This window comes from Primulina eburnea, chromosome 8 (genome assembly GCF_022965805.1).
Source record: "Primulina eburnea isolate SZY01 chromosome 8, ASM2296580v1, whole genome shotgun sequence".
NCBI classification, from domain to species: Eukaryota; Viridiplantae; Streptophyta; class Magnoliopsida; order Lamiales; family Gesneriaceae; genus Primulina; species Primulina eburnea.
The window spans coordinates 8631005-8655891 of record NC_133108.1 but is presented as its reverse complement, the minus strand read 5'-3'; the positions used below and the strand labels follow the sequence as shown (position 1 = coordinate 8655891).

At 34.3% G+C, this 24887-nt stretch overlaps 1 protein-coding gene across 1 annotated transcript; it reads left to right on the top strand.

The window, feature by feature from the left end:
• The first annotated feature begins 4574 nt into the window (after positions 1-4574).
• Positions 4575-5790, top strand: LOC140837774 (non-specific lipid-transfer protein 1-like). The gene is made up of 2 exons (XM_073203887.1): positions 4575-4977; positions 5647-5790. The coding sequence occupies exons 1-2, from the start codon at positions 4625-4627 to the stop codon at positions 5702-5704; spliced, it is 411 nt and encodes a 136-aa protein (XP_073059988.1). The 5' UTR covers positions 4575-4624; the 3' UTR covers positions 5705-5790.
• Positions 5791-24887: the final 19097 nt, after the last annotated feature.

Here is a 24887-nt window from a genome sequence, read left to right as displayed (position 1 = left end):
TCACCTCGAATCATTTTGATTTTTGTACTCAGTTGATTCTCGACCTCATTCTTATAATTTTTGAAAGCTTCTAAAAGCTTCATCCTTAAATTTCAATAGATAGACATAACAAAACCTTGAGCAATCATCAATGAATGTTGTGAAGTACTTTTCCCACCTCGAGTTTGCACAAGTATTAAACACATACGTTGTGTGAATCAATTCAAGTGGCTTAGTACTTCTTGTCACAGAATGGAAAGTAGTTTTGTTCATCTTTGCTTCAACACAGATCTCACACTTATCTCGTGGATTTCTTTTAAATGCAGGTAGTACATTTAGATTTGCAAGCCTTCATAAGGTGTTGAAGTTAACAAGTCCTAATCTTTCATTCCATAAATTAGAACTTTCAAATAAGTAAACATAACTTTATTCTTCTCCTCGTGGCAGATAACATTTATTACATTCATTTTAAAAAGACCATTATCTTGGTACCCTTTTCCTACAAATACACCATTTTTAGTTAGGAAAAACTTGTCCGATTCAAACACAAACCTAAAGCCGGCCTTACTCAACAAGGATCCAGAAACTAAGCTCTTTCGAATGTCTGGCACATGCAGTACATTCCTCAACGATATCTCTTTCCTGAAAGTCATCTTCAGTACCACTTTGCCAGTCCCTATGACTTCAGAAGTCGTAGAGTTTCCCATAAACAATTTTTTATCACTTACAGAAGTGTATGATGAGAACATATCTTTGTCAGCATAGATGTGGCTAGTGGAGCTGATATCTACCCACCATTCCTTTGGATTATCAACCAAATTGGCTTCAAACACAACTGCGGATATATCAAGTTCTGATAGGTCTATTGGTACATAAATTTCCTCGAAGACGTTGGCTTGCTTTGATTTTTGTTGTCTTTCTTCGAAAGACGACAATCTTTGGCCATATGATTTGGTTTGCCACAGTTGTAGCAACTTCCTTTGAACTCCTTGGCTTGCCCTCGTTTCTTCTCATTTAGAGGGCGCTTTCTCTTGTGACTAGTGCAAGATTATGTCAGATTGGCCTTGACCTCAGCCTCCATTGACCTTTTGTATGTTTTGACTTCAGAGTTTCGGCTATCTTCCTCAATTCGAAGCCTCACAATCATATCTTCAAGTTTCAACTCCTTGCGTTTGTGCTTAAAGTAGTTCTTGAAGTTTTTCCACATTGATGAAAATTTCTCAATAATAGCCGCCACTTGGAATGATTCATTGATTTCCATCCCATCAGCTAATAAGTCATGAATAATAATTTGAATTTCTTGTACCTGCTTATTACCGATTTGGTGTCCACCATTTTCAAGTCCAGAAATCTACCAACAACGAACTTCTTGACTCCTACGTATTCTGTCTTGTATTTTTTCTCCAATGAGTCCCACAACTCCTTGGCTTCCTTGACAGAGCAGCAGACACTGTAAAGCATGTCGTCAAGTCCGTTCATAATATAGTTGCGGCAGATGAAGTCACTATGGTTCCATGCATCAGCAGCAGTCCTTCTTTTCGAGTTTGTATCGCCTTCAGAGATGACATGAGGGTACTCTATCAAAAACCGAGACAAGCTCAGTGTGGTCAGATAGCATATCATTTTCTGTTGCCAACTTTTAAAGTCGGCACAAGAAAACTTCGGAAGCTTTTCACCGTGAGCGGGAGCAGCAGGGACAATAGGTACGAGAGTGAATGATCAAGTTGACATATTGGCAGAATGAAGATCAGTTCTAGATGTCAGCGAACAACTATTTATTTGAAATTTCAAGTTTCGGATGAGAAAAGGATACAACAAAATGAGTATGCAAAAGTATATGATGAATGCCTGCAGAGGACTATTTAAAAAGTGAGTTACATAAACCAGGGGACACACCCAAAGGGCGCACCCTTTTGTGACATGTCAAAGGACGCACCCTTCTGTGATAAGTCAAGGTATGCACGTTTCTGTGCGAAGGTATGCACGGTTGCGCCAGAAGATAGTCACACGAGATGCGAATGGAGCATTGGCTGGAGGGTGCAGACATTGGACTGTTTCGAAAATAAAAATTATTTTTCAAATAAAGTTAATCCAAAAAGATTAATATAGTCAAGAGACCACACCGCACCAAACCGGGCAGGCCGGTCGCGCGCGCGTGTTTCATCGAGACTCAGCTTGTTAGTGTCTTCCTCTTTCTAAAAACTTCTGATACCTTTTGGGACCCAAACCTTTAACTCAAACTTGGAGCTAATAATGAAGATTTTTTTGGTACATTTCTCATATGAGACAGCTTTCACATCCTTTCATTAACCATTTTTCCAAAAATATATATACTTGGAGATATAACACTAAAATCCTAGTGAAAAAATTATATTTAACAAAGTCGTTTCGGAAAATTGAAGAGTCTGTCAAGATCTAACGTTTTAACTAAACCTACCATTGATTCATGTTGTAAGGTGAAATTCCGATTAATCATTTTGAAGAATTATTATTCGTTTAGGGTTTTTTTTATGAATTAGAAAAAAATAATAAATTTCAAAAATAATGTAACATGGAGCGGATTTGCAAAAGTACAACCAAATGTTGTTGTCAGAAGCGGACACTATAAAGTGATTCCTGAAATCAGCTTTGCGCGATTCAGAGTTTAACTTTATGTGATTTTCGATTCTGATATATCCAACGCTTTCGGTTTTACCAAAACCTAATTTTAGGACTGAATATTGGTAAATCTAACAAAAGCTATAATTGGTAGTAACGGTGCAACTTTAACTTTTTAAACCCCACAACAATCCAAGCGTCACATTTTGATTGTAGCATCCAAACACACGTTAATGTCACAAACTAACTTCTCCATTTTTTTTTAATAATTCATATTTGTTTCTTCAACATTTTGAAATTATCTACCTCATTTTCAAAATAAATTTATCGGAGAAAAGTGAATAACCGACTAAAATTTTCATAATATTAAAATTTTAAAAAGTATATAGTCCCTTAAAAAATGGCAAAAACTTGTGTGAGACGGTCTTACAGGTCGTATTTTGTGAGACAGATATCTTATTTAGGTCATCAATGAAAAATAATAATTTTTATGCTAAGAGTATTACTTTTTATTGTAAATATCGGTAGGGTTGACCCGTCTCACAGATAAAGATTCGTGAGATCGTCTCACAAGATATCTACTCTAAAAAATAGTATGTAATTTTATCTAAAAAATAGAAGTTTTATATACACACAATGTGTGTGCCTGATGACTAACATCATTTAAAATCGATGATATATATTTTTAATCATTTCACCAAAAATCCATAACAGTATATAAAAAAAATAAACTCCTTAAACTTATTCATTTTATTTTTGTGGATGCGATTTATTTTGGTTATTTTTCCACTAGTTTAAAAGCTTTTAAAATTCTTCGATTCAATTCATTAACTCTATCCCTAAAATTAAATTCGAAAAAAATTTATATTCAATTATTATTAAATTTTTAACTATCTACACTTATTATTATTATTACTTTATGTGCTTATTTTTTACTTATAAAAATTATAAATATTTAATTCATTTATCGCTACTATATATAATTTATTTAATTATAATTTCGAACTTTTATACCTTTCAAATAAATTAAAAATCTTCGAGCCTTCCCCTCGGCACCAAAAACTGATATAACAATAATTTCACTAATTATTTTGTCAAACATTAAAGAATTTAGCATTATCATTCTTTATATTCATATTAATTAATAAAATAAATAATAATTAACCATTTTTCTCGCGCCTCTCATTTCTAATTCCCCACATTATAATTTGTGCTTTGATTTAATCTCCATCCGTGCACTCTCTCTTCCTTCACTTGAAATTTCCCATTCCCTCTCTAAAAACATCAAATATTATTCTCCTCTTTTTGTGCCACCGCTTCCCATCCCTTCATTGCAGTATTACGAATTCTGGAGATATTTAGAAATTTTTTATTTTATTTCTTTTACTGAATTTGGAAATATTTTGATGGTACGTAGTGGCCACAAGCTTGGGGTGTCTTGGTCATCTTATTTTGGTAGTGTTCTTGTTGTTTAATTTGTTGCTGATGTTTTTTTTCAATTTTATTTTGGCATTTCTTGCAGCTATTGCTGATGATAATCTAGCCGTGTTTGAAAACATAACCACAATTAAAAGTACAATATGTCCATTCAGATCACACGCAAAGATCACCTTAGCACTATGATAAAAAAAAAAAAGGAAAAAAAAAACGCAAATTAGTAAACTAAAGCCGTGAAATAACCGACAACGACCAAAACTAGAAAAATTATAAATTTCAGGAACAAAAATTGTCATTTTGGAGTTATGTTAGCATATAGATTAATGGAACGAATTTATATGATTTGCAACATTGAATTTGTCATTTTGAAAAATCTAATACCAATTATAGTAAAGTAGAGACTGAATTCAGACTTCAGTTGTACTACGTCAGCCAAAATGATTTTCCCGACAAATACATCCATTAAAGCTAACCCATTCTCGGAAACGGAAACGACGTTGGCTTCGGATGTATTTTCAGCCCACAGTTTAATCCCTCAAAGCTGTATAAATACGCATTTCAGATTCTACGAAAATAAACGCAATTTATTTAATAATTTAACTAGGAAACCATGCCTGCAAATGTGGTCTCCGGCTCCAAATTATGGGCCATGGGAATACTCATGATTTCAGCAATGTGGGCGAGCCATGCCGGTGCGGTCCCGTGCACCACCGCTGTCGCGACGCTGGGACCATGCGTGGATTATCTCGTGGGCAGGGCAAGCAGCGTGACGGTTCCGTGCTGCCAGGGAGCGGACTCGCTGAATCGGATGGTTAAGACGAAGCCGGAGTTGCAAAGCTTGTGCGAATGCCTTAAACAGGCGGCGGCTGCGATGGGGGTTTTACCTGACAGAGCGGCGGCCATTCCCGTTCTTTGCAAGATAACTGTTCCTTTTCCTATTAGCTACGATGTTGACTGCAGCAAGTACGTACCAAAAACAGATATTACACATGCCTGCCTGCCTGTGTCCTGTCACTAAGAAGAAGCTTTAAAATTTTATTTAATTTTTTAAAAAAATTCTATATTTCGTTTAAATTTTATTAAATCGTTATTTGGATTATCGCTCCCTTCTTGCACATGATCATTGACAGTAATATGTAATGTATTTTGAAAGCAAATTCATTGTTAAAAAAAAAAAAACTTTTTTTTTAAGTTATATATAGACTACGTACATTATAATTAATATATACTTACACTACTTACTTTTGTATAAAATTATTATAGAAATATCTACAAATGTTTTAAAAAATATGATTATGAAAGTTCATAATCACTTTTTAATTAAGCATTTGCAACATAGAAATATCTTACTGTTTAAATCAAGAACGACTCATAGAAACTACTTTGTTATTTTTAAGTGAACTTCCTTTTCTATCATTTTTTAAATATTTTTAAAGACACGAAGACAAAAGGAGGTTATTAAGACTATTAATGTAATTATCTTGATTCTAAGATTATCTTGTTGAAAGCATGGAAGAGACCCAAGAGGATTTTTAGATGTAAGAAATTTAAAAAAAACATAGAGAATCAAATTCATGATGAATTGTTTATGTATGTACCTGCTTATTCATACTGTTTTTGCCTTTCTGGTAGGGTCCCATCCGTGTATGGTCACAACCAGACGGAAACGCAAAGCATGCTGCCGCATTAACGAGGCCAAATTAAAAAAGAATAAAATCAGGAGGGGGGGCTACATGCATTTAATGAAATTTCTTGGATAATCATATATATATATATATATATATATATATATATATATATATATATATTATCAAGAAAGGGCTTAATAATATTCCTTTGTCCTGATACTTAAGGAAATTATCGTGCCAAGACTTATAATTACTCCAACAACATTCACTATATATGCATAAAAATAAAAATAAAAATAAAAATAAAAATCGACTTGACGTAAAAAAATTAAAATTATTTCAATCGGAGTGGTAATAAATTTATTCTGAAAAAAAAAAATTCAACCCAATTTGTGATGAGGAGATTTTATCTCGATAAAATCTACAATAATAAGTAAACTTTAAAAAGTACTCGATGATAATCGAACACATTTATTTTAAAATACAAAATAATTAGACTTGGAGTGTTGAAATCTTAGGTAAAATAGTATTATAGAACTAATCAATTTTAACTTCCGTACATTCGTTCTATTTTATTTAAATTTAAAATTTTGGGAGTAACTCGAGAATGACAATTTTTTTCAGGGAAAAAACGATTTTAGTCACCGTATTTTAACACAATTCCCAATCGGTCCCTCTGATTTGAATGATCTATATTTAGTCCCCGGTTTTTTGAAAGTTCGCCCAATTTAGTCCTTCGGGCTTAAATATTTTCAAAAATTCTCAAAATAAACTTTTAGATAAATGATTAAAAGAAGGTCTTAAAATGGTATCATAGCCTAGGTTGAACAGTTCAAACATATTATATTATTATTATTATTATTATTGTGTATCTTACTTGTTAGAGAATGATATATTTCTCAAAATTATGAATTTGAATATATGTTCAAAATTAATTATTTTAATTTTTTTTTATTTTAATATTTTGAAATATTTGAAATATTTGAAATAATGAGATTTAATCAAGATAATATATCAAGAACAACTGAAAACGAATCAGATTACAAAGATAAAATATGTTTCAAAATACTAGATTTCTTCAAATAGTCCAGGATTCCTAAATTTTTTTGGAATATCTTAGAGAAATCCAAAAGACAATACATAATTATGAGAAGTATTACTAATGGGATTGCCTAATGCACCTCAAATTTTTTTAAAAAATATGGATAATCTATTTAAAGATTATCTTGATTTTATTTATGTCTTTACTGATGATATTTTAATATCATCTAAAAATATGGATAAACTAAAAATTTAAAGATTTTATTTGATCGCTACGAGGAAAATTAAATTCCTTGGAGTAGAAATAGAAATGTTAAGAATAGTTCTATATGAGCACATTGTGGACAATATGCAAAATATTCATAAAATACTAGAAGGCAAGATACAACTCCAAATATTTTCATAGGATTCGTTAAAAATTTGCTTGAAAGTTCATCAAGAATCTAGCAAACAGAGAAAAATGTTCAATCTATTATTGAAGAAAGATGTAAAATTCTATTATCGAAGAATGCACTGAGGGCCAATTGAAAAAGATTTTCAAAAATATTCCAAAAATGTGTATTTATCAAGATGAAGATGATTTGATATTATACACAAATGTTAATGATCATCGGTGGGATATCAGTTCTTACAAAGCTCACACCAGAAGGAGAACAATTTTGTAGATATTGCAATGGACTATTATTAGATGCCGAGGTCATCCGATGACAAATCAGCGAAAAAAAATTCTATGTGGTTTAAAAAGCTTTTGAAAAATGGTAATTATTTTTATTTGTTAGAAATTTATCTTGAAAGTTGATAATAAATATGTTAAAGCTTCCTTGGAAAATAGAATTGAACTTAAAGCCTATAAGACTAGATTATTAAGATGACAATGTCAAAATTATATTTTTGATATTACTATTATTAAATATCATGAAAATATTTTTGAATAATTTCTAACAGGAGATGGACAATGTTAATGTTGATTTTATCATGAAAATGCATAGGCATTTGAAAGAACAACTTGAAATACTTCAAAACGAGTTCAACAAGCTTGTTCTAAATGCAAAAGTTACACGTAAGCTACAACAAATTGATAAGAGTATTTTCTTTGATCGTATTACATGTTTTTTACGTGCTTACAATCAGTTATGTTGTATATTGAAAAAACTTATCCTCCAGGATATTGAGAAAATAATGCTTCTCAAAATGAGAGTTTTCGAGTGCATGACTATATACATGGAGCAGGAGATTCAAGTACCGGTGACACAAGTGCTAAGCAGGGATCATCTTTATATTAGTCGGCCAAAAATATTGAGGCTCCAGATTCTTATATCGAGTCATCAAGTCAATCCTTCAACTCAAGTATTAAAGATGTAAAGATCAACCTTAGACAGCAAACAGACAATGAAAAATCTAAAGTTGATATTAATGAATTTATTGTTTCTCTATTTCAGGGATATCATCATAAATGAGCGAAATTTAAAACTAGAGCAAAAATCAACTCAGCTACAGTTTGGGTTGACACAGTAATATAATATCTAAGGATATAGATGAAACCCAATGCTCAACCTAAGGAGGTCAAGTTATAATATGTATTTGAGGTTGTTGCCTCGGTCTATACTATAACACTTAGTTTTCCGGAGATATCTGCACTATAAAAATGGATCCATAAACATGGACGAACAATGACTATTTGTCCTGATGAGATATTCAGGAGCTATAGTTCTTTAGTGTATCACCAGAACCAACTGGAAAAAGCTCACACGAGATTTTCCATTTCATCAAGTTCAGTAGACCATATATGAATGTCTCGACCAAAAAGCATGAAAAATATGGGTATGTCTCATAGAGATGGAAAAATCTAGTTTCCATTAAAATTCTACCATAATTCAGTTAATGGATATTTTCTATAATACCATGACAAGGAAAAATACAGGGTTTGCATAGAAAATATTTGAAAAGAAAAGAAATTTTATGTGGAGCAACAAGCTATTCGGGAGGAAAGAGACTCACCGAAAATTCATTAATATGGCTCACATTGGAAGATTGTCAGAAAAGATGTGCCATAATACCCAAATTAGAAAGATCCAGAATTCGAGAAATGTTTTTGACCAAGAACAGACCGAAAGCATCTTGTAGAGATAAGTCCAAGTAGTGAGAGACTACAAGAAAAAAAAAATTTCATCGGGGATCTCAAAAGCAAAAGATTCCCCTATAGAAATAAAGAAACATGTGATATGAGATTCACCACCACAAAAAAATAAGACTACTAACTAGTGTATGACAAGAACATCCACTACAAGATATTGTCGACAACAAATGTCAAACAATAATGCAAAAAATTATCCATATGTGTGAAATGCGAATTTCAAATCCAAAATAGGTTTCTATTAGTGCCAAGACAGAAATAAGTTGAGAGAGCAATGATCATATTCTTCAATTTTATTTTAGATAAAAACTGTAATATTTTCAACAAGTTATCTCATTATCTACATGAGGTTACTAACGTAATAATATTTAGTATGTGAATAAAATCATCATGTTTTTGCTTATCTCATATTATGTTTATTTCAAACTAAATTTATTACTCTATATTTTGAGGTATAAAACAAAACAAAGATATGCTATGTATTGTTGAAAGAATTTGTGACATGAACTAACGGCTGCGACTATATAGTTACGCTATAAGAAGTAGTTTGTAAAATTCGAGATATACAACCCGATGATAATTTGGTCAAAATGTATGAAATTTGTTTTTATTGAATCGTGATGGGATAAATAAATTAAAATACAAAGAAGGGGTAAAATCGGAATTTGGACTAAAAGTGGTTTAACACTAAAAAGCGACGGTTTTTATTAAATCGTGGCTAAATAAGCGACGGGTTTTAGTAAACCGTCGCTTAGTTTATTTTGCGACGGTTTTTCTGAAACCCGTCGCTATATAGCAATTGTTGGATGAAAACCGTCGCAAATGTAGCGACGGTGCCATAAAAAAAGTGTGAAGATAAGAGCACTGGTCACCGTGTAATCTTGTTTATTGGAACATGATTTGAAGAGCATAGCTTAATCATTTGGCGACATGGTTTGCTGAAACAGTATCGGAACGACGCCCGCGAGAACGAGGCCCGCCTTGACGAAGTTCCGAGTGTGAACGTAAAAACGTCATGTTATAGGTGGAACAGGCACATATTGACGAAACGGTAAAAAGAAAAAAAAAGAATACAAGAGAAAAGTTTAATTGATTATAACCCAAAACTTTCTTAATAGTATATTTAAATTTTGAGAGGGTTGTGAAAATTTCGATACATAACAAAGATATGCTTTATGATTCAATAAGGCGTGAAAAAAATTTAAAAAATATATTTACTATATTTTTTCATCAAATAATCTATTTAAATAATATTTATTTTGATTTACATATTTTTAAATAATTTTCCAAAATTTTCAATTTATATTAATTTTTAAAAAATATCCACGTTGTGACCGTTCCGCAAAATATCATGAGAACCGGAACGGTGATCTCCGCGACCGTGATTTCGAATCATGTTTGGCGACGAGGAGTCGATAGTCGTGTGGAGTTTAATTTCTTGTACTTAGTAATAATTATGAAACAATAGCTGTATGAGTTCTGAATATTAATCGGTCTGTATTGACCTTTACATTTTATCTTTCATAATTAAGCTATCAACTTTCAGCCTTCCAATCAGTATAATACATGGATATATGCAATAAAGTATGAAACCAAGCATAATTCAGAGAAATCTTGAGATCTTGGAGTAAATATATATATATTTTTATATAAAAAAAACTTATACAATATCGAACCTGTCTCCCTCAATATCAAGGACATAAAAACCTATGATTTATCTTTCTGTTTGCATTTTTGTAATTTTGGTTTTCTAAACTTACAATAATAATAATAATAAAAATACATAAGGCTGATATTTAACAACATAAAATACCAAAATCACGAAAAAACAAATATATAACTGTAATTTTCTGTAAAATTAAAGTTCTTTAATTTGAAACTATATTATATTTAGGAAACTTAATTTTGAGATTATTGTTATTTTTTCTTAAATTCTCGATGCAAAATTTTGTTAGCAATGAATAAGATCGGTTTGGTTGAATTAAAATTTCCATGCAAAATTAAAATATATGTATTTTTCACAATGCACACTATATACACTGTTAGGATCGGAAATAAATTTAGGAAGGGGTGGATAAATTTTTCTCATGAAATATTTTCTTTTGGGTTAACAACACTGAAATTTTATTGTTGTCTGTTGGATTTTCAGTAAGTCCATTATTATGAACTTGGCTATCAGTATCTTTCTTATTAATCAGTTAAAATCTTTAGGAAACTTCTTATTATGAATATTCAATTTTTATGCTTGAATTCAGTTAGGTTAAGCTCTGTAATTATCTGTTGAATCATCATCCATGTTAAATCACTAAAACACAAAAGTTCAAACAATTTCTCCATTTCTGGTGTTTTACAAAATTATGCCAATAAAAATAATTAATTAATTATTTTCAACATTATATACAAATGAGTTATTTGTTCTTCATGAACTATCTTCTAAATTGACTAGAGTACTTGGCAGCAGGCTTTTCCTGCGCATCAATAGATTTAGGTTGACTGGAGTCAGTTGACTTCTTATCTTCCCATTTTTTTGTCAACATCAGAAGATGGCTTGAGGTAGACAAGAACAGAAGCTAACTGAGAACTGATGTCATCTATCTTTTCATTAAAATTTACTTGAACTTTCTCTATCTTGGTGCAGATTTGAAATTTGTTTGCTTGAATTTGCCCACCAAGATGAGTAGCAGTAGGTGCATGATCCTTTTTTAATCTACTCCAATCGATTAAATATGTCAATCATGTTTTGGATAGATCTGACATTTCTTTGAGAATTTTATCGTTAAATGATTCCAAAGCTTCTTTGGTATTCAGATTTCGCATTTTAAGAACTGTTATAGAAGAAGAGATGACAGTGAGACGAGCTAATCTGATCCAGAGTTGTTCCATCAGTTAAGTCCAAATCAGGAGAAATTACTCTATTATTGAAAGTTCTTTGGATGCATAAATTGTCAGTTTAAGAGCCTGACGACTAGAGGGTCTTGTTTGTTCGATCATTAGGAATCCTGATTCAATTTGGCTGATAGGTACCTCAGCATGTTCTTCTACATCCTGACTTATTTGTACTTCAGTTTCTAGGCTATCTTGCTCAGTCATAGGTATTTCAACCACTTCTTGTTTGATTGCTCTAAAAAATACAGCTTCATCAAATTCAATCATAAGTACATCCTCAGATATGATTACTTATACTTTAGAGACCATTGCATCAATCTCTTAGGCAAAGGAGACGTGGAAAGCAATTTGCTCAGTATGATATCATCTTCATCATCATCATCTTGTTGTGCAATGGATTGCACAAATTCTTCAACATTTACAAGTGAAATCTACGTCAGAGGAGGAGAAATGACAAAATCTGGCTATGTAGGCAGTTTGGCTTCCTTGGAGTCAGATTCAGTCGGACGCTCAAAGATAGATTGAGATGAAGATTCAACCACTTTATGTTCCTTGGAATCTACATGCTTGGATAGTTGATGATAATTTGCTTAGAATTTGACCTTTATATGCATGGATACCGGGTCCATATCTAGTTGATTTATCACTGCTATGTCATCAAATGCGGTTGGGCATAAAGGGTCATAGTTTGAACTCTTTTCGACACAAACTGTTGTCAACTTTTGAAGCTTTAGAAGATCCAGAAGATAAGCTAGATGTTGAAGAGCTTCAGTTATAACCACAGTTTTGATTTGTTGTAGAACAATTTTCTTCGGACCTGTGTATCTGTTCAATACATCCTTATTCTTCCACTTTTTAGAGAAGATGATTGTTCTGAATTCCACTCTGTTAGAATATAATAATTTTCCGAGTTTGACAATTATCCGCAAGAGAACTGAAGAACCGAACTGATCAGACAAATCATAACTGAAAGAAGATTTAAAACCAATGACATAAAGTTCATTAAACGAATTGATAATAGAACTGAAGACTTCGCTTAACTGGACTGGAAGAATATTCATCAACTGAAGTATCCAAACTGAAATGACATCAGTTTGAACTAAAAATGTCCAACTGAACTGATCCGCTGATTAGTTGCCTCCTGATCAGTTAGCCACGACATCAGTTGTAGTATCAGCTGACAAACTGAAAGTTTATACACAAGAAAAACAAATGTAACAGAGCATAACAGTCTGATATTTCGTACCATTGTCAAATAAAGTCAACAACTCGAACTAAACGATGATTCAATGGATATTTGTCATTAAATGCATTCAATGTGACTGTTGGGAACGACGACTATATATAGCTGATCAACTCAGTTGAAAAATGTTGATGAACATATTGAATACAGTATCTTCGATCATCAATCAGTTGCGATACTTTCTTTGAGCATTTTCTAAATCTCACTGCAAGAAAATATGCCTTCAACAACACTCAAAAGACAACGGTTTTAAAACCGTTGTGTTTTTACTTTTAACAATGGTTTTAACAAAAATCATTGTAGATTAGCGTGTTTTTTGGACAAACGACAACGAATTTTGTTAAAACCGTTGTGGATTAGCGTGTTTTTTTGGATAAACGACAATATTTTTAGAAAACCGTTGTGGATTAGTTTGTTTTTTGGACAAACAACAATGATTTTAGCCAACCATTTTTTTATTAGCGTGTTTTTTTGGATAAACGACAATGATTTTAGCAAACAGTTGTTAATTAGCGACGATATTAGAGAATATTTAAAACCATCGCAATTTTAAAATAGCGATGGTTTAAACAAAAACCGTCCCTAATAGCGACGGTTTTTTCTTTAATAAACTTAGCGACAATTTTACCAAAAACCGTCATAAATTGTTTATAAATACTCACGTTTTCGGTCCATTTTCCTCCACACCATCCACATCTACGATGAATTTTTCTCTCTTATACGATTTTAGTTTCGATTTAAGGTACGTTTTTTCACTTAAATTCTTGGTAAATTTCTATGTGTTAGTTAATATCATAAATATTATTAGCTTAGTCAGATTGTAAGTTTTTTGATAGATTTATTAAATAAAGTAATTTATTTTTATTTTACTAAAAAAATTAGCGATGGATTATGTCTAAACTGTCCCTAATTAGTGATGACTTAGTCAAAAGCCGTCGCTAATTTTAGCCACGGTATATCTTAAACCGTTGCCAAAACCCATCGCTAGTCAAAACTCGTCGCTAAAATTAGCGACGATATATCATAAACCGTCGCTAATAATTTCCGATGATTTTTGAAAAGCCGTCACAATATGATAGCTACGACAATGGTTTAAAATTGTTGTCGTTGAACGCACTTTCAACAACAATATCAGTTACAACGGTTTTCTGGCAGCAACGACAACAGATAATATCCGTTTTCGTTTTGCGTTTTTGTTGTAGTGTCAACAAATCACACACTTAGTGTAATGCCCGGAAATTTAATCCTAGTAATCTGTAATTATTGATTTATAATTTGATATGATTACGAAAGGGTTAATCGGGACACGAAATAAGATTTTATAAGAAGGGCAAAATTGTTGGACAGAACTGGTGGCGCCCGAGCGGTAAGGAATGACCGCCCGAGCGCCAAAGTCCAACAGCAATTCGTCTCGGGCAGAGGAAGTGGCGCCCGGGCGGTAGTTTTTGACCGCCCGAGCGCCAAGCATGTTGAATCGAGGCAGAACCTCCCGCGCCCGGGCGGTAAGTTTTACCCGCCCGAGCGCCGAGCTCGCGCCCGAGCGGTAGATTTCCACCGCTCGAGCGCGAGACGTGTTGCGCGTAGAGTTCGCCATTTGCCCTAATGCATGTGCGACCTCAGAAATCAGAATCGAGAGAAGAGGGTCGAGGAAAGTTGTTGAAAATCCTTACGCCTTTTCTGAGAAATCCGTCCGTCTGAATTGTAATCCGACTTCGATATCAAGTTCCTAGCAACGTAGGCTACAACTTGACGTAAGTTTTACTACGTTTTGACATGCTTTGAAATTAGGCTATTGTCAGAATTGAATAGAATTCATATATGATGTTCTTGACTTGTTAGACATCATAGAATCGAAGTCAGATTTGGAAACAGACTGATTATGAAATTGTTATGAATTTCTGGGGTATATTGATCTATACCGGACAGATTTGAATTGTGATTGGATTACGGATTGTATTGGATATGGGTTATGGATTGTAACTATTATCTGAGGATATTGTATTGACGGGGATACTGAAATTGTACCGTTATACCGTTGATTTTGAATTAAATCCAGATTGATCAGATTGTTATCAATTTGAATGGTATATTGACATGAGATTATTGATATCGTCATTGCCAGACAGACTGTGAGTTCAGGACTTCGACTGAGCCAGAAACCGACGAAAGAAAGGTATAAGTCAATGTGGTATTGGGAGATGGACTTGAGTCGGTTTAGACTTGAGTTTCCCTAAATCACATACTTTATTTTATTGCATGGATATTTGCATTAAATTGACTTATGTACTTGTTCTCTTGATATTAGATAACAGGTATTAGACAAGTTATCTTGTGACAGAAGTGCCGGATAGTGGTGGTATCGCCACGGCACATTGCACGATGTCTCAAGATAGGATATTAGCGATAGAGCTACAGTCCATGACGGTTAGGTCAGGACACCAGGTGTTTGGTTATATCGAGTAACAGGGAATGAGAATTCGTCTATTACGGAAGTCGATATAGGAACACCGGATAGGGTTATATCGAGTAATAGAATTACGGTTCCTCCTATTACGGAATTCGATATAGGAATACCACATCTGGAAACCGGGATCCCTAGACTAGGATTGAGTCTAGTCTTAAAATGACGTAGCTACTAGTATTGTCGACAGCTTGATTTGATATTGTTTATGTTTCGGATTATGATACATATTCATGTTACCTGATTACATGCTTTATATTTGATTATATGATCGCATGTTTCATTGATTTATACTGGGATTTATTCTCACCGGAGTTATCCAGCTGTTGTCTTGTTTGTATGTGTACTTGACAACAGGTGGGACAGGATCAGGGTCCAGGAGATGAGAGAGATCATGATTAGAGTGGAGGCTCCGGACTTGGACTAGAGATAGGGTTGGACTCTTGACATTAGTTGTTTAAACCTTAGTTTAATTTGAATGTATGCAGTACAGGACTTGGATTGTATTTTATATACTGAGATGTGTATATGCTTGTATGTCACTACGTTCCGCATTAAAAAAAAAAAATTTAGACCCTGTTTATAATTGATTAATTAGTCCCAATGATGATTAAGAACTTGATTAGCGTCCGGGTCCCCACACTTAGACTCTTATTTTCAATGTATTAGTTCGTAGCATTCAAGCTACTTGTTAAGAGCGAATCAGTTATTTGCTATAAGGAATTTGAAAAACTAAGAGTTTTAGTTTGGCAGTATCTAAGTCCAACTGAAGTAGATCATTACAATATGTTATAATACATTAGTCTTATAGTGAAAAACCTATTCTTGAGATAGAAGGGGTGCCGTAGGAGCATTCGAAGACTACGAACATCCATAAAATTCGTGTGTTCTAGTTCACTATCTATTTAGTTTTTGCTATATCATACACTCAGTATTAAATCTATATTTCAGTCTATTTCCGCACTATTATTAATTGACTGATTTATATCCACAAACAAGATTTCAGTATCAGTCGAATAAAATACTTATTCATACTTAAAAATATACAAAAGCCCGAGTGTTTATTCAACCCCCCTTTCTAAACACTATAAATGTATTAACCGATCCTATCACACTCATTCACAAAAAAAATTGATAATTTCTTTAGTGAATTCATTAACCTCATCCATCAGTAGGTCTATTTGAGTTTGTAATGTTGATATTGGTTCTGATAATTGAATGTCAGTTACCTTCTCTTTCCTTTTCTTGAGGTTGAGTTGAAGGTAGAGATCGGTCCTGACCTGGTGAATTGGATGGGGTCTCTAATGATAATTCTTTTTGTTGGTCTTGGAGGAGGGGGAGTTGTTGGTATACTGATTTTTCTAGGTGGAGCTGCCATCGCTATTAGTTTAAGTTTTTCTGCTAGCTCTTCAGTAGCCTAGTCTGTAGAGACTTTGATCGCTTGCACCTGAGAGATAGGTACTGCCTTGGTTGGTGTTGGCATGGGTATTTTTTTTGTTTTTCTGAGCTTTCTTGAGGAGGAGAATGAGTTTTTACCTCAGAAGAAAGCCACTAGATTGCAGAATCAATTTCCTCTTAAGCTTGGATCCAGTTTCCTTGCTTCCCTTATTTTCAACTGATTTCTTTACAGTAGCCAGTTCTTCTCCAATTTCCTTCTTGATTGCCATAATCCTAACAGTAGAGATATTCAGTACCTGTCCTTTAGGCCTGAGAAAGAGAACATTTGGTGCATTGAGAGCCTTGAACTTGTGCAGAGTTACAGAGTTGTTTAGCTCATCCACTTAGATGTCCAAAGATAAACTGATAAAATGTTTTAATTCTAGATGACTTAACAATCTTGAAGACTTTTGTGATATCAGCATCTTCCATGGAATAAATTGATTTGAAATTGATTGAGAGAGTGTTCATGATGTAGGAAGGAGTTGCTAGAGTGACCATTTCTGAAATAAGATTTAAGATATAGAAATCAGACAATTTGCGAAGTGAAAGAGAGCAAAATATCCGAGAGCATATATTCTTTGAGTAAAAAGATGCAAAGGTAAACTGAAAAAATTAGTTCTCATATATTTAAAACGTGTGACTTTTGACCTAGTAACAGACAAGACACGTGTCACGCTGTCGTTTGAGATTTTTGAAAGTTTTAGAAAAATGTGGTAAAAATAGTGTACAAATTTTAGCAGCAAAAAATAATAATTGAGTAATTAAGGCGTCTTTAATGTTTAATAAAATAAATTTAAATAAATCATTAAAGTCATTATTAAATGATAAGATCAGTCAGACTTAGAGTATTGCCTATCAGTTAGGGCGTGAGGCTAACTGTTAGTTTAACACTCAAAGACTAATTGAAAACTGTCTTATCATTTCTCCCTAAATTCATGCATTCGTGATATGTTAGTAAGTCCTAAATATTTCTGAAGTAAGAAAATTTATTCTCTGAGAGTAGTTTGGTGAACATATTCACTGTTTGTTTTTTCAGATGAGATGTATTCCAATCTAATGTCCTTCTTCAATACATGATCTCGGATGAAATGATGACAAATGTCAATATGCTTAGTTCGAAAGTGCAAAACAAGATTGTATGTGATAGCTATTGAACTTGTATTGTTGCATAAATTAGTGACTCTTTGGCATTGATTTTATAGTCTTTCAGTAGTTGTTGGATCCACAACAATTGGGCATATCAGCTTTCAGCAGCTAGATATTCAGCTTTTGGATAGATGTGTCAATTGATGTTTGCTTCTTACTTAACCAAGAAATCAGTCGATCTCCAAGAAACTAACACAATTCGCTTGTACTCTTCCTATCAAGCTTAAAACACGCATTGTCTGCATCAGAATATCCAATAGATTGAACGATGAATCTTTAGCATACTATAATCCCACATTTTGAGTTCGTTTAAGATATTTAATAATTCTTTTTGCAGCTGAGTAATGAGATTATTTTGGATCAGACCAAAAACTAGCATACATACAAATTGCAACATTATATCAGGTCGACCTGCAGTCAAGTACAATAGAGAGCCTATCAAACCTCAATACGATGTTATCTCGACTGAGATTCCCTCTTCATCTTTATCAAACTTAACTGATAGGGGTTGCTGCAACATTTCAAATTTCTTAAGTAGTTTTTTGGTGTACTTTTTCTGACTGACAAATATTCCAGTATCCAACTTCTAACTTACAGTCCGAGAAAGAAATTCAGTTCACTATCATGCTCATTTAGAACTTATCCTGCATTAATTTAGCAAAATTTTCGCATAGCTTTGAGTTAGGGATCCAAATATAAAATTGTAATGCCCTAATTCGTCGAATTTCCCAACTGTAACAAGACGAGTCTTTTCAGCGTGCTTATATCCTCACTCACACGCATCCTAGAAAACTTCCCAGGAGGTCCCATCCCAAAATTTCCTCAATTCAAGCATGCTTAACTTTGGAGTTCTTATGCGACGAGCTACCGAAAAGAAGATGCATCTTCTTTTTGGTAGCTCGTCATATAAGAACTCCAAAGTTAAGTGAGCTTGAATTGGGGCAATTTGGGTTGGGACCCCCTGAGAATTTTCCTAGAGTGCATGTGAGTGTGGACATAAGCACGCTGGAAAGACTCGTCTTGGTGCAGTGGGGACAGTCGTCGAATCTGAGGCGTTACAGTTTGTATCAGAGCCGACATCTCCTAGTACAGTTTGGTTCAGGGACGAACCAAGCGGAAGTTGGTGGACATGTGAGGCCCGGGCTGAAGAGGGCGGGGGGTGATCGCCGATGTCATGAGGTTGCACATACAATGAGCGGCTCTTGGCAGGCTTCTAGGCGGAGAGAACATGAATGAACCGATCTTGCATGGGAAGGATAGGGATACCAAAGCTGTTCAGGTAAGTGACTGTGCTGTTGAGAAGGGCTTAAAAAATTTGATTAGTACTACTTATATCAAGAAGATGGATCTTCTTATTGGTAGCTTGTCACATAAGAACTCCAAAGTTAAGCGTGCTTGACTTGGGGCAATTTTGGGATGGGTGACTCCCTGGGAAGTTTCCTAGGGTGCGTGTGAGTGAGGACATAAGCACGCTGGAAAGATTCATCTTGGTCAGTGGGGGACGGTCGTCGAATCTGGGGCATTACAAATATCAACAACATAAATCTGAACTAACAAAATATGATCATTTTTAATAAATGTGAATAAAGACTTATCCACTTAACATATTGTAAAATCATGATCAAGAAATAATTGGAAAGAATGTTCTACCAAGCGTGTGGTGCTTATTTTAATCCATACAAGACTTTGTTTAATTTAAACACATGATCGGGTAAAATATGATTATAAAACATGGAGGTTGTTCCATGTATATTTCCTCTTGCAATAGTCCAATCAGGAAGGCATTCTTAACATCCATCCGAAACACTTTAATGTTTTTAGAAATTTTATAAGCAGCATAAACAATAAAAATTCGAATAGCTTCTAATTTTGTTACTTGTTCAAAGTCTCATCATAATAAATCCATCTTCTTTTCTGAAACCTTGTGCAATCAGTCTTGCTTTGTTCATGATTACAATACCCATTTTCATCAAATTTGTTCCTATAAACCCATCGAGTTCCAATTAGTGTGTGATGAGATGGTTTGGTACCAAGTACCAACCCTTGTTTCTGTCAAACTGATTTAATTCATCCTGCATAGCTTCCCTAGTGCTTCTACAGTTCTTGAATTTTCTCAAGACTTACTGACGACTTATTCCAAATGTTAATCCGTTTAGATAGTTTTTATTCTCAGAAATAAGATGTTGATGCTCATTTGGTACTATTTCATTATCAGTTTTCTGCTACAATTTCTGTCTTAAGACCTAATATTTATCCCGATTTTCCCAGTTAGGCTCAACATCATTGTTAGTTAGGAATTCTTGCTTTGCTTTCACTTCTTTGAATGATCGAGAAAGTCTATTGTACTTTATTAACATGTAGTTGAGTGCAATGACGAGATCTTCTTGTGCAAATTCATTTGACCTAAAGTCAAAAACCTCATCATAGGTAGATTCCAGCTCACCATTAGTCATGAAGCATTTTACCTCCTTTTCATCACTTTCACTGGTGGAGCAGTCTAACTCAGATTAGTTAGTATCAGAGTCAAGCCACTTGGCTTTGCTGTCTTCAGTCACAAGCACCTTCTAATTTATTTTATTTCTGAATGACCTTATTTCATCCTTCTTTGGCTTAGGATAGTCTGCTATGAAATGTCCAAATTTCTAACAGTGAAAAATATATTGTCTTCACCGATTTTTTGTGATGATTGTGTTTGCTTGAGATTTGTAAGTTACTTTGATTCTTCCTTAATAATTTCCCAAATTTCTTTACCAACAGTGACATTGCATCACTGCTTAACTGCTCAACTAACTTCTCTTTCGAGGCATTTTGTTCATTAGTTGCACTAGACAGAGCCTTTGTCAATTTGGTTGAATATTCAGCATCAGTTCTTATTTACAATTCAAATTCATATGCTTTGAGGTATGCAAACAAATCGTTGAGTTCAAGCTTATTAGAGTCCTTTTATACTTTCATAGCCATTGTTTTGACATCTCATACCTTTCAAGGCTATTTTTCTAATACTATATTCATTGCCAAGAGCAGACAGTTCGATAATAATATTGTTCGCTCTTTCATCGAAGTCCGATATGATACTCTCACCTTCATCTTGATAATGTCAAATTTTTAGATTGCCACAGACAGTTTGTTCTCTTTTGTTGGATGATTTTCTTCACATAATTGCATCAGTTATCCCAGATATCTTTGGTAGTGGGAAACATTTTGATCTTACTAAAAGTATTTTTTCCTATATCTTGTATAATATTTCCTTCGAAACATTGAACATATTTGCCTTTTTCTTGTCATTACTAGTCTATTTCTTTCTCAGTTTTTCAATCATCTGAGGATCACCATCAGAAATCACAATTGCGGTGTTTTTTTATGATCTTCATTGATCCGTCTGTGATGACGTTTCACATATCTTCATCTTGTGTAGCTAGATGAACCTGCGTCTTGATCTTCCAATCATAAAAAAAAAATCAGAGAACATTGAGATTTTGCTGAATGAGGTCATTTTGAATATTGTGCTCAGAGACAAGAACAGATCTACACTGATACCACTTGTAAGGATCGAAAATAAATTTAGTAGAGGTGAATAAATTTTTCTTAACAAATAATTTCAGTTGGGTTAGCAACACTGAAAGTTGATTCTTGTCATTTGGGTTTCAATACTAAGCCAATCAATATGAATGGGCGGAAGTAGACTGATTGAGAATGTTCGAACAAATGTCTTATTGAGAAAATCAGTTGGGATTTACTTAATAGTATTTTCAGGTAGGTAAAATAAGAATTAAATAGGCACAAAATTGTTTTTGGACGTTCAGAGATTTCAATACTCTTAAGTCACTCTGTAACGTCCGAAAAACCAAGCTACGTAAACCACATGCATGCAAATTACTATAATTGCTTAATTGTTTTAATTAATTGATTTTGATGCTTGCATGATGTTTATTTAATGATCAAAGGTATGATTACATGATTATACAACATGACTTCATGAAATTAAAGGATTTTACCCGAATATTTGATAATAGGCAAGGGAAAGGAGACCGGGGACGACCAAGACTAGAATAAATATCTTTTACTAAAAAATTTCAAGGCTTCCTAATATGATTAAAAATGATTTAATTTTTCTAAAAATGTTACAATTCGAATTATTTTGCGATTCGAGCTTGATTTTTCCCGGGAAGCCAGTTTTGGCAAACGAGGAGTTTTTAAAAGATCAAAAATATTATTTTTGGGAAATTAATTTTATAAACTTTTATGTTTTAATTAAATAAGAGTTATTGGGCTCAATTTAACCAAATTGAGCAGGCCAATTGCTCTTATACTTGGAGGTCCAAAACCAAAGCCCACTAACATGCAAATTAAATTTATAAAAAAGACTCATAGGCTTTCAAAGCAACACAACCAGCCAAAATTTCACAGCACACACACATATAATTTTCGAAAAATTGGCAGGAAGGAAAGCTATGATTCTTCGTCGTCTAGTCGTCCAACTTCACACCCTCGCCAATGATTGAGTATTCGAACGTTTTAAACGTGAATGCATGATTTCTATACTCTTTTACTCATCATTCAAATCATATTATGCATATTTTAATTGTTTATGCATGAAAAATATAGGTGTTTGACTATTTTTACAGTAGAACTATTTTCAAAAAAATGATGAATTTACGCTTGTTTTGAAAACGTTATGATTGCAAGGGATATGCTGCCAACTAGGGATGATTTTTGATTAAAACATGAACAAATTTAAAGGAAAACACAAGCTGGAAATTGAGGGGAAGGCCAAGGAGAGGAACCGAGGGTTTTGTAAGGGTTAACATTCAAGTCAAGGGGCGGCTAGCTTTCATGGTTGGGCAGGGCTCGGCTAGGTGGCAGGGCTAGTCGTGGGTAGGTCCTAGGAAGAGTCCTAGGAGGGCTAGGGCTAGAGTCTTGGGCTGGGGAAGAGCCCACGTGAAGAGGGACTTTCCCCCACGCACGTACAAGGGCAGCAACGGCCAAGGGGGCTCGCTGCTCGGGCTGGGCGGCTCGGGGTTGGTCCAGTAGGGTCAAGGGAGGTTGGCCAGTGGTTGGGTCATGGGGTTGTGCAGAGTGGCTCGAAGTGGGCTCGAGCAAAATGGGTAGAAGCAACTCACGCAGTTGTTGTGTGCAGCAGACTTGCAACGCCTCTGTGCGTGGGTTCAGGGGCTTGGGCTGGGCTTGGTTGGGTCTAGGCATGGTCCAGGGTCGATGAGGGGCAGGTGTGCTCGGTGGTGGCTCGACCAAGAGGAGTCCTAGTTCGAATAAGAGTCCTAGTGAAGGAAGGCAACTCGTGCAGCTTTGTGCCTCGGGTGTAGGTGTAGTGCCCGAATTCAGTACACGTATAACTCATGCATTTATTTAATTATTAAAGCACTTATTTAATTTTAGAACGAGTCTTAGTAGTGCATGATCTATTTAAATGCATTATTTTAAATTAATTATGTTTATACAATGCACGTTAAAATGTTTTTCGAGTTTCATGTTTCAGGCGATTATTCGAGGCGGGATCGAGGAAAAGACCGGGGATGATTCTTGACAATTTGAAATGCGGTATTTTATTTTTAAAAGCTAGGAAGGGGCATTTTAAATAATTTATTTAGTTTAGCATTTTAAAGCCTTATTTATGTGTTTAATTATTTAAGAGTTTAAAACTTTTAAAATTAGCTGCATTATTTTAATTGAGGGATTTTAGTAATGTTTAAAGAGTGTAAGTATTTTAAATAGTTTTATTTTTTATTTAGTTAAGCAATTTTTTCCCTAAATTACTAATCACACACACACACTTTTACACACACTAAATAGCGACACACACACACAAGTCTTTTTAGATGTTAAAATTTTTGAGAGGATAGAAAACCTAGGGTCTCCTTCCCTAGAGCAGCCGCCCCTTCCACTCGATCTTCCAGTAGGTTTTCGGTGATTTTATTGCAAGATTTTAGCGCCGCGATCGTCCCGGATCAACCTCGCTTCTTTCTCCGCTTCGGTATCGTCGCTACGGTATTTTGAATATCAAAAGGCACGTATAATCTCTCTTTTCTGCGTCGATCATGTCATAGTATGTGTTGCGTTATTTTTATACATAAAATCCACGTATGATGTGTAGTAGTTTGAGCAGGAAATTTATCGATGCGTTTTGAAAGAGTTTTTAGATCTGAAATCCCGTTTTTTTGAGTTACTGCGAATTTTCGGTCAAGATTTTGAGAAAACGTTCAACGGGAAAAACATAGAACGTTTTGATACCTTCGATTTGATATAAAATTCGAAATTTTTCGACGAAAATCGAGTGAGTTATGGAGTTTTTCGTGGGACTGCTCAAGCTGCGACTTTTATGTAAATTGTGTTCTTGAAGTTATTTGTTGCAGGCTTCGTTGGACATCGCCGGGCTTGTGCTACTGCATTTAGATATGTTACGAGATGTATTTAGGTGTTATTTGGAGGTTCGTTTGGGTCGGGATTGGCTTGGGATGTAATAGAAGTCGTAGGAAGCGAAACGATGCGTAATTACCGGTTATTGTTGTGTTGGAATTAATTGTTGATGCTTAGGGACGTTTGGGGTGTTTTTACGGGTTTGAATCAATGTAATGACATCCTAGGATGAGTCTAGAGGTGTTGGTTCATGGTCCTTAGTCTTGGATTGAATAGGTGAAAGATTAAGTTAGCGAATTTTCGTGCATTTGCAAAGACAGAGGGTACCCGGACCCATTCCCGGACCCCGACACGGAGTCCGTGTCCTTTTTTCTTCGAAATTACGAATTTCCAGAGTCTACCCGGACACGGGGTCCGTGTACCCCCTCTTTAAAAAAAAAATTTAAAAAAATAATTTTTTTTTTAGGATTTTCTTCGGGGTTCTATATCATGGCTTAGTACGATGGTTAAAATTTATTTATG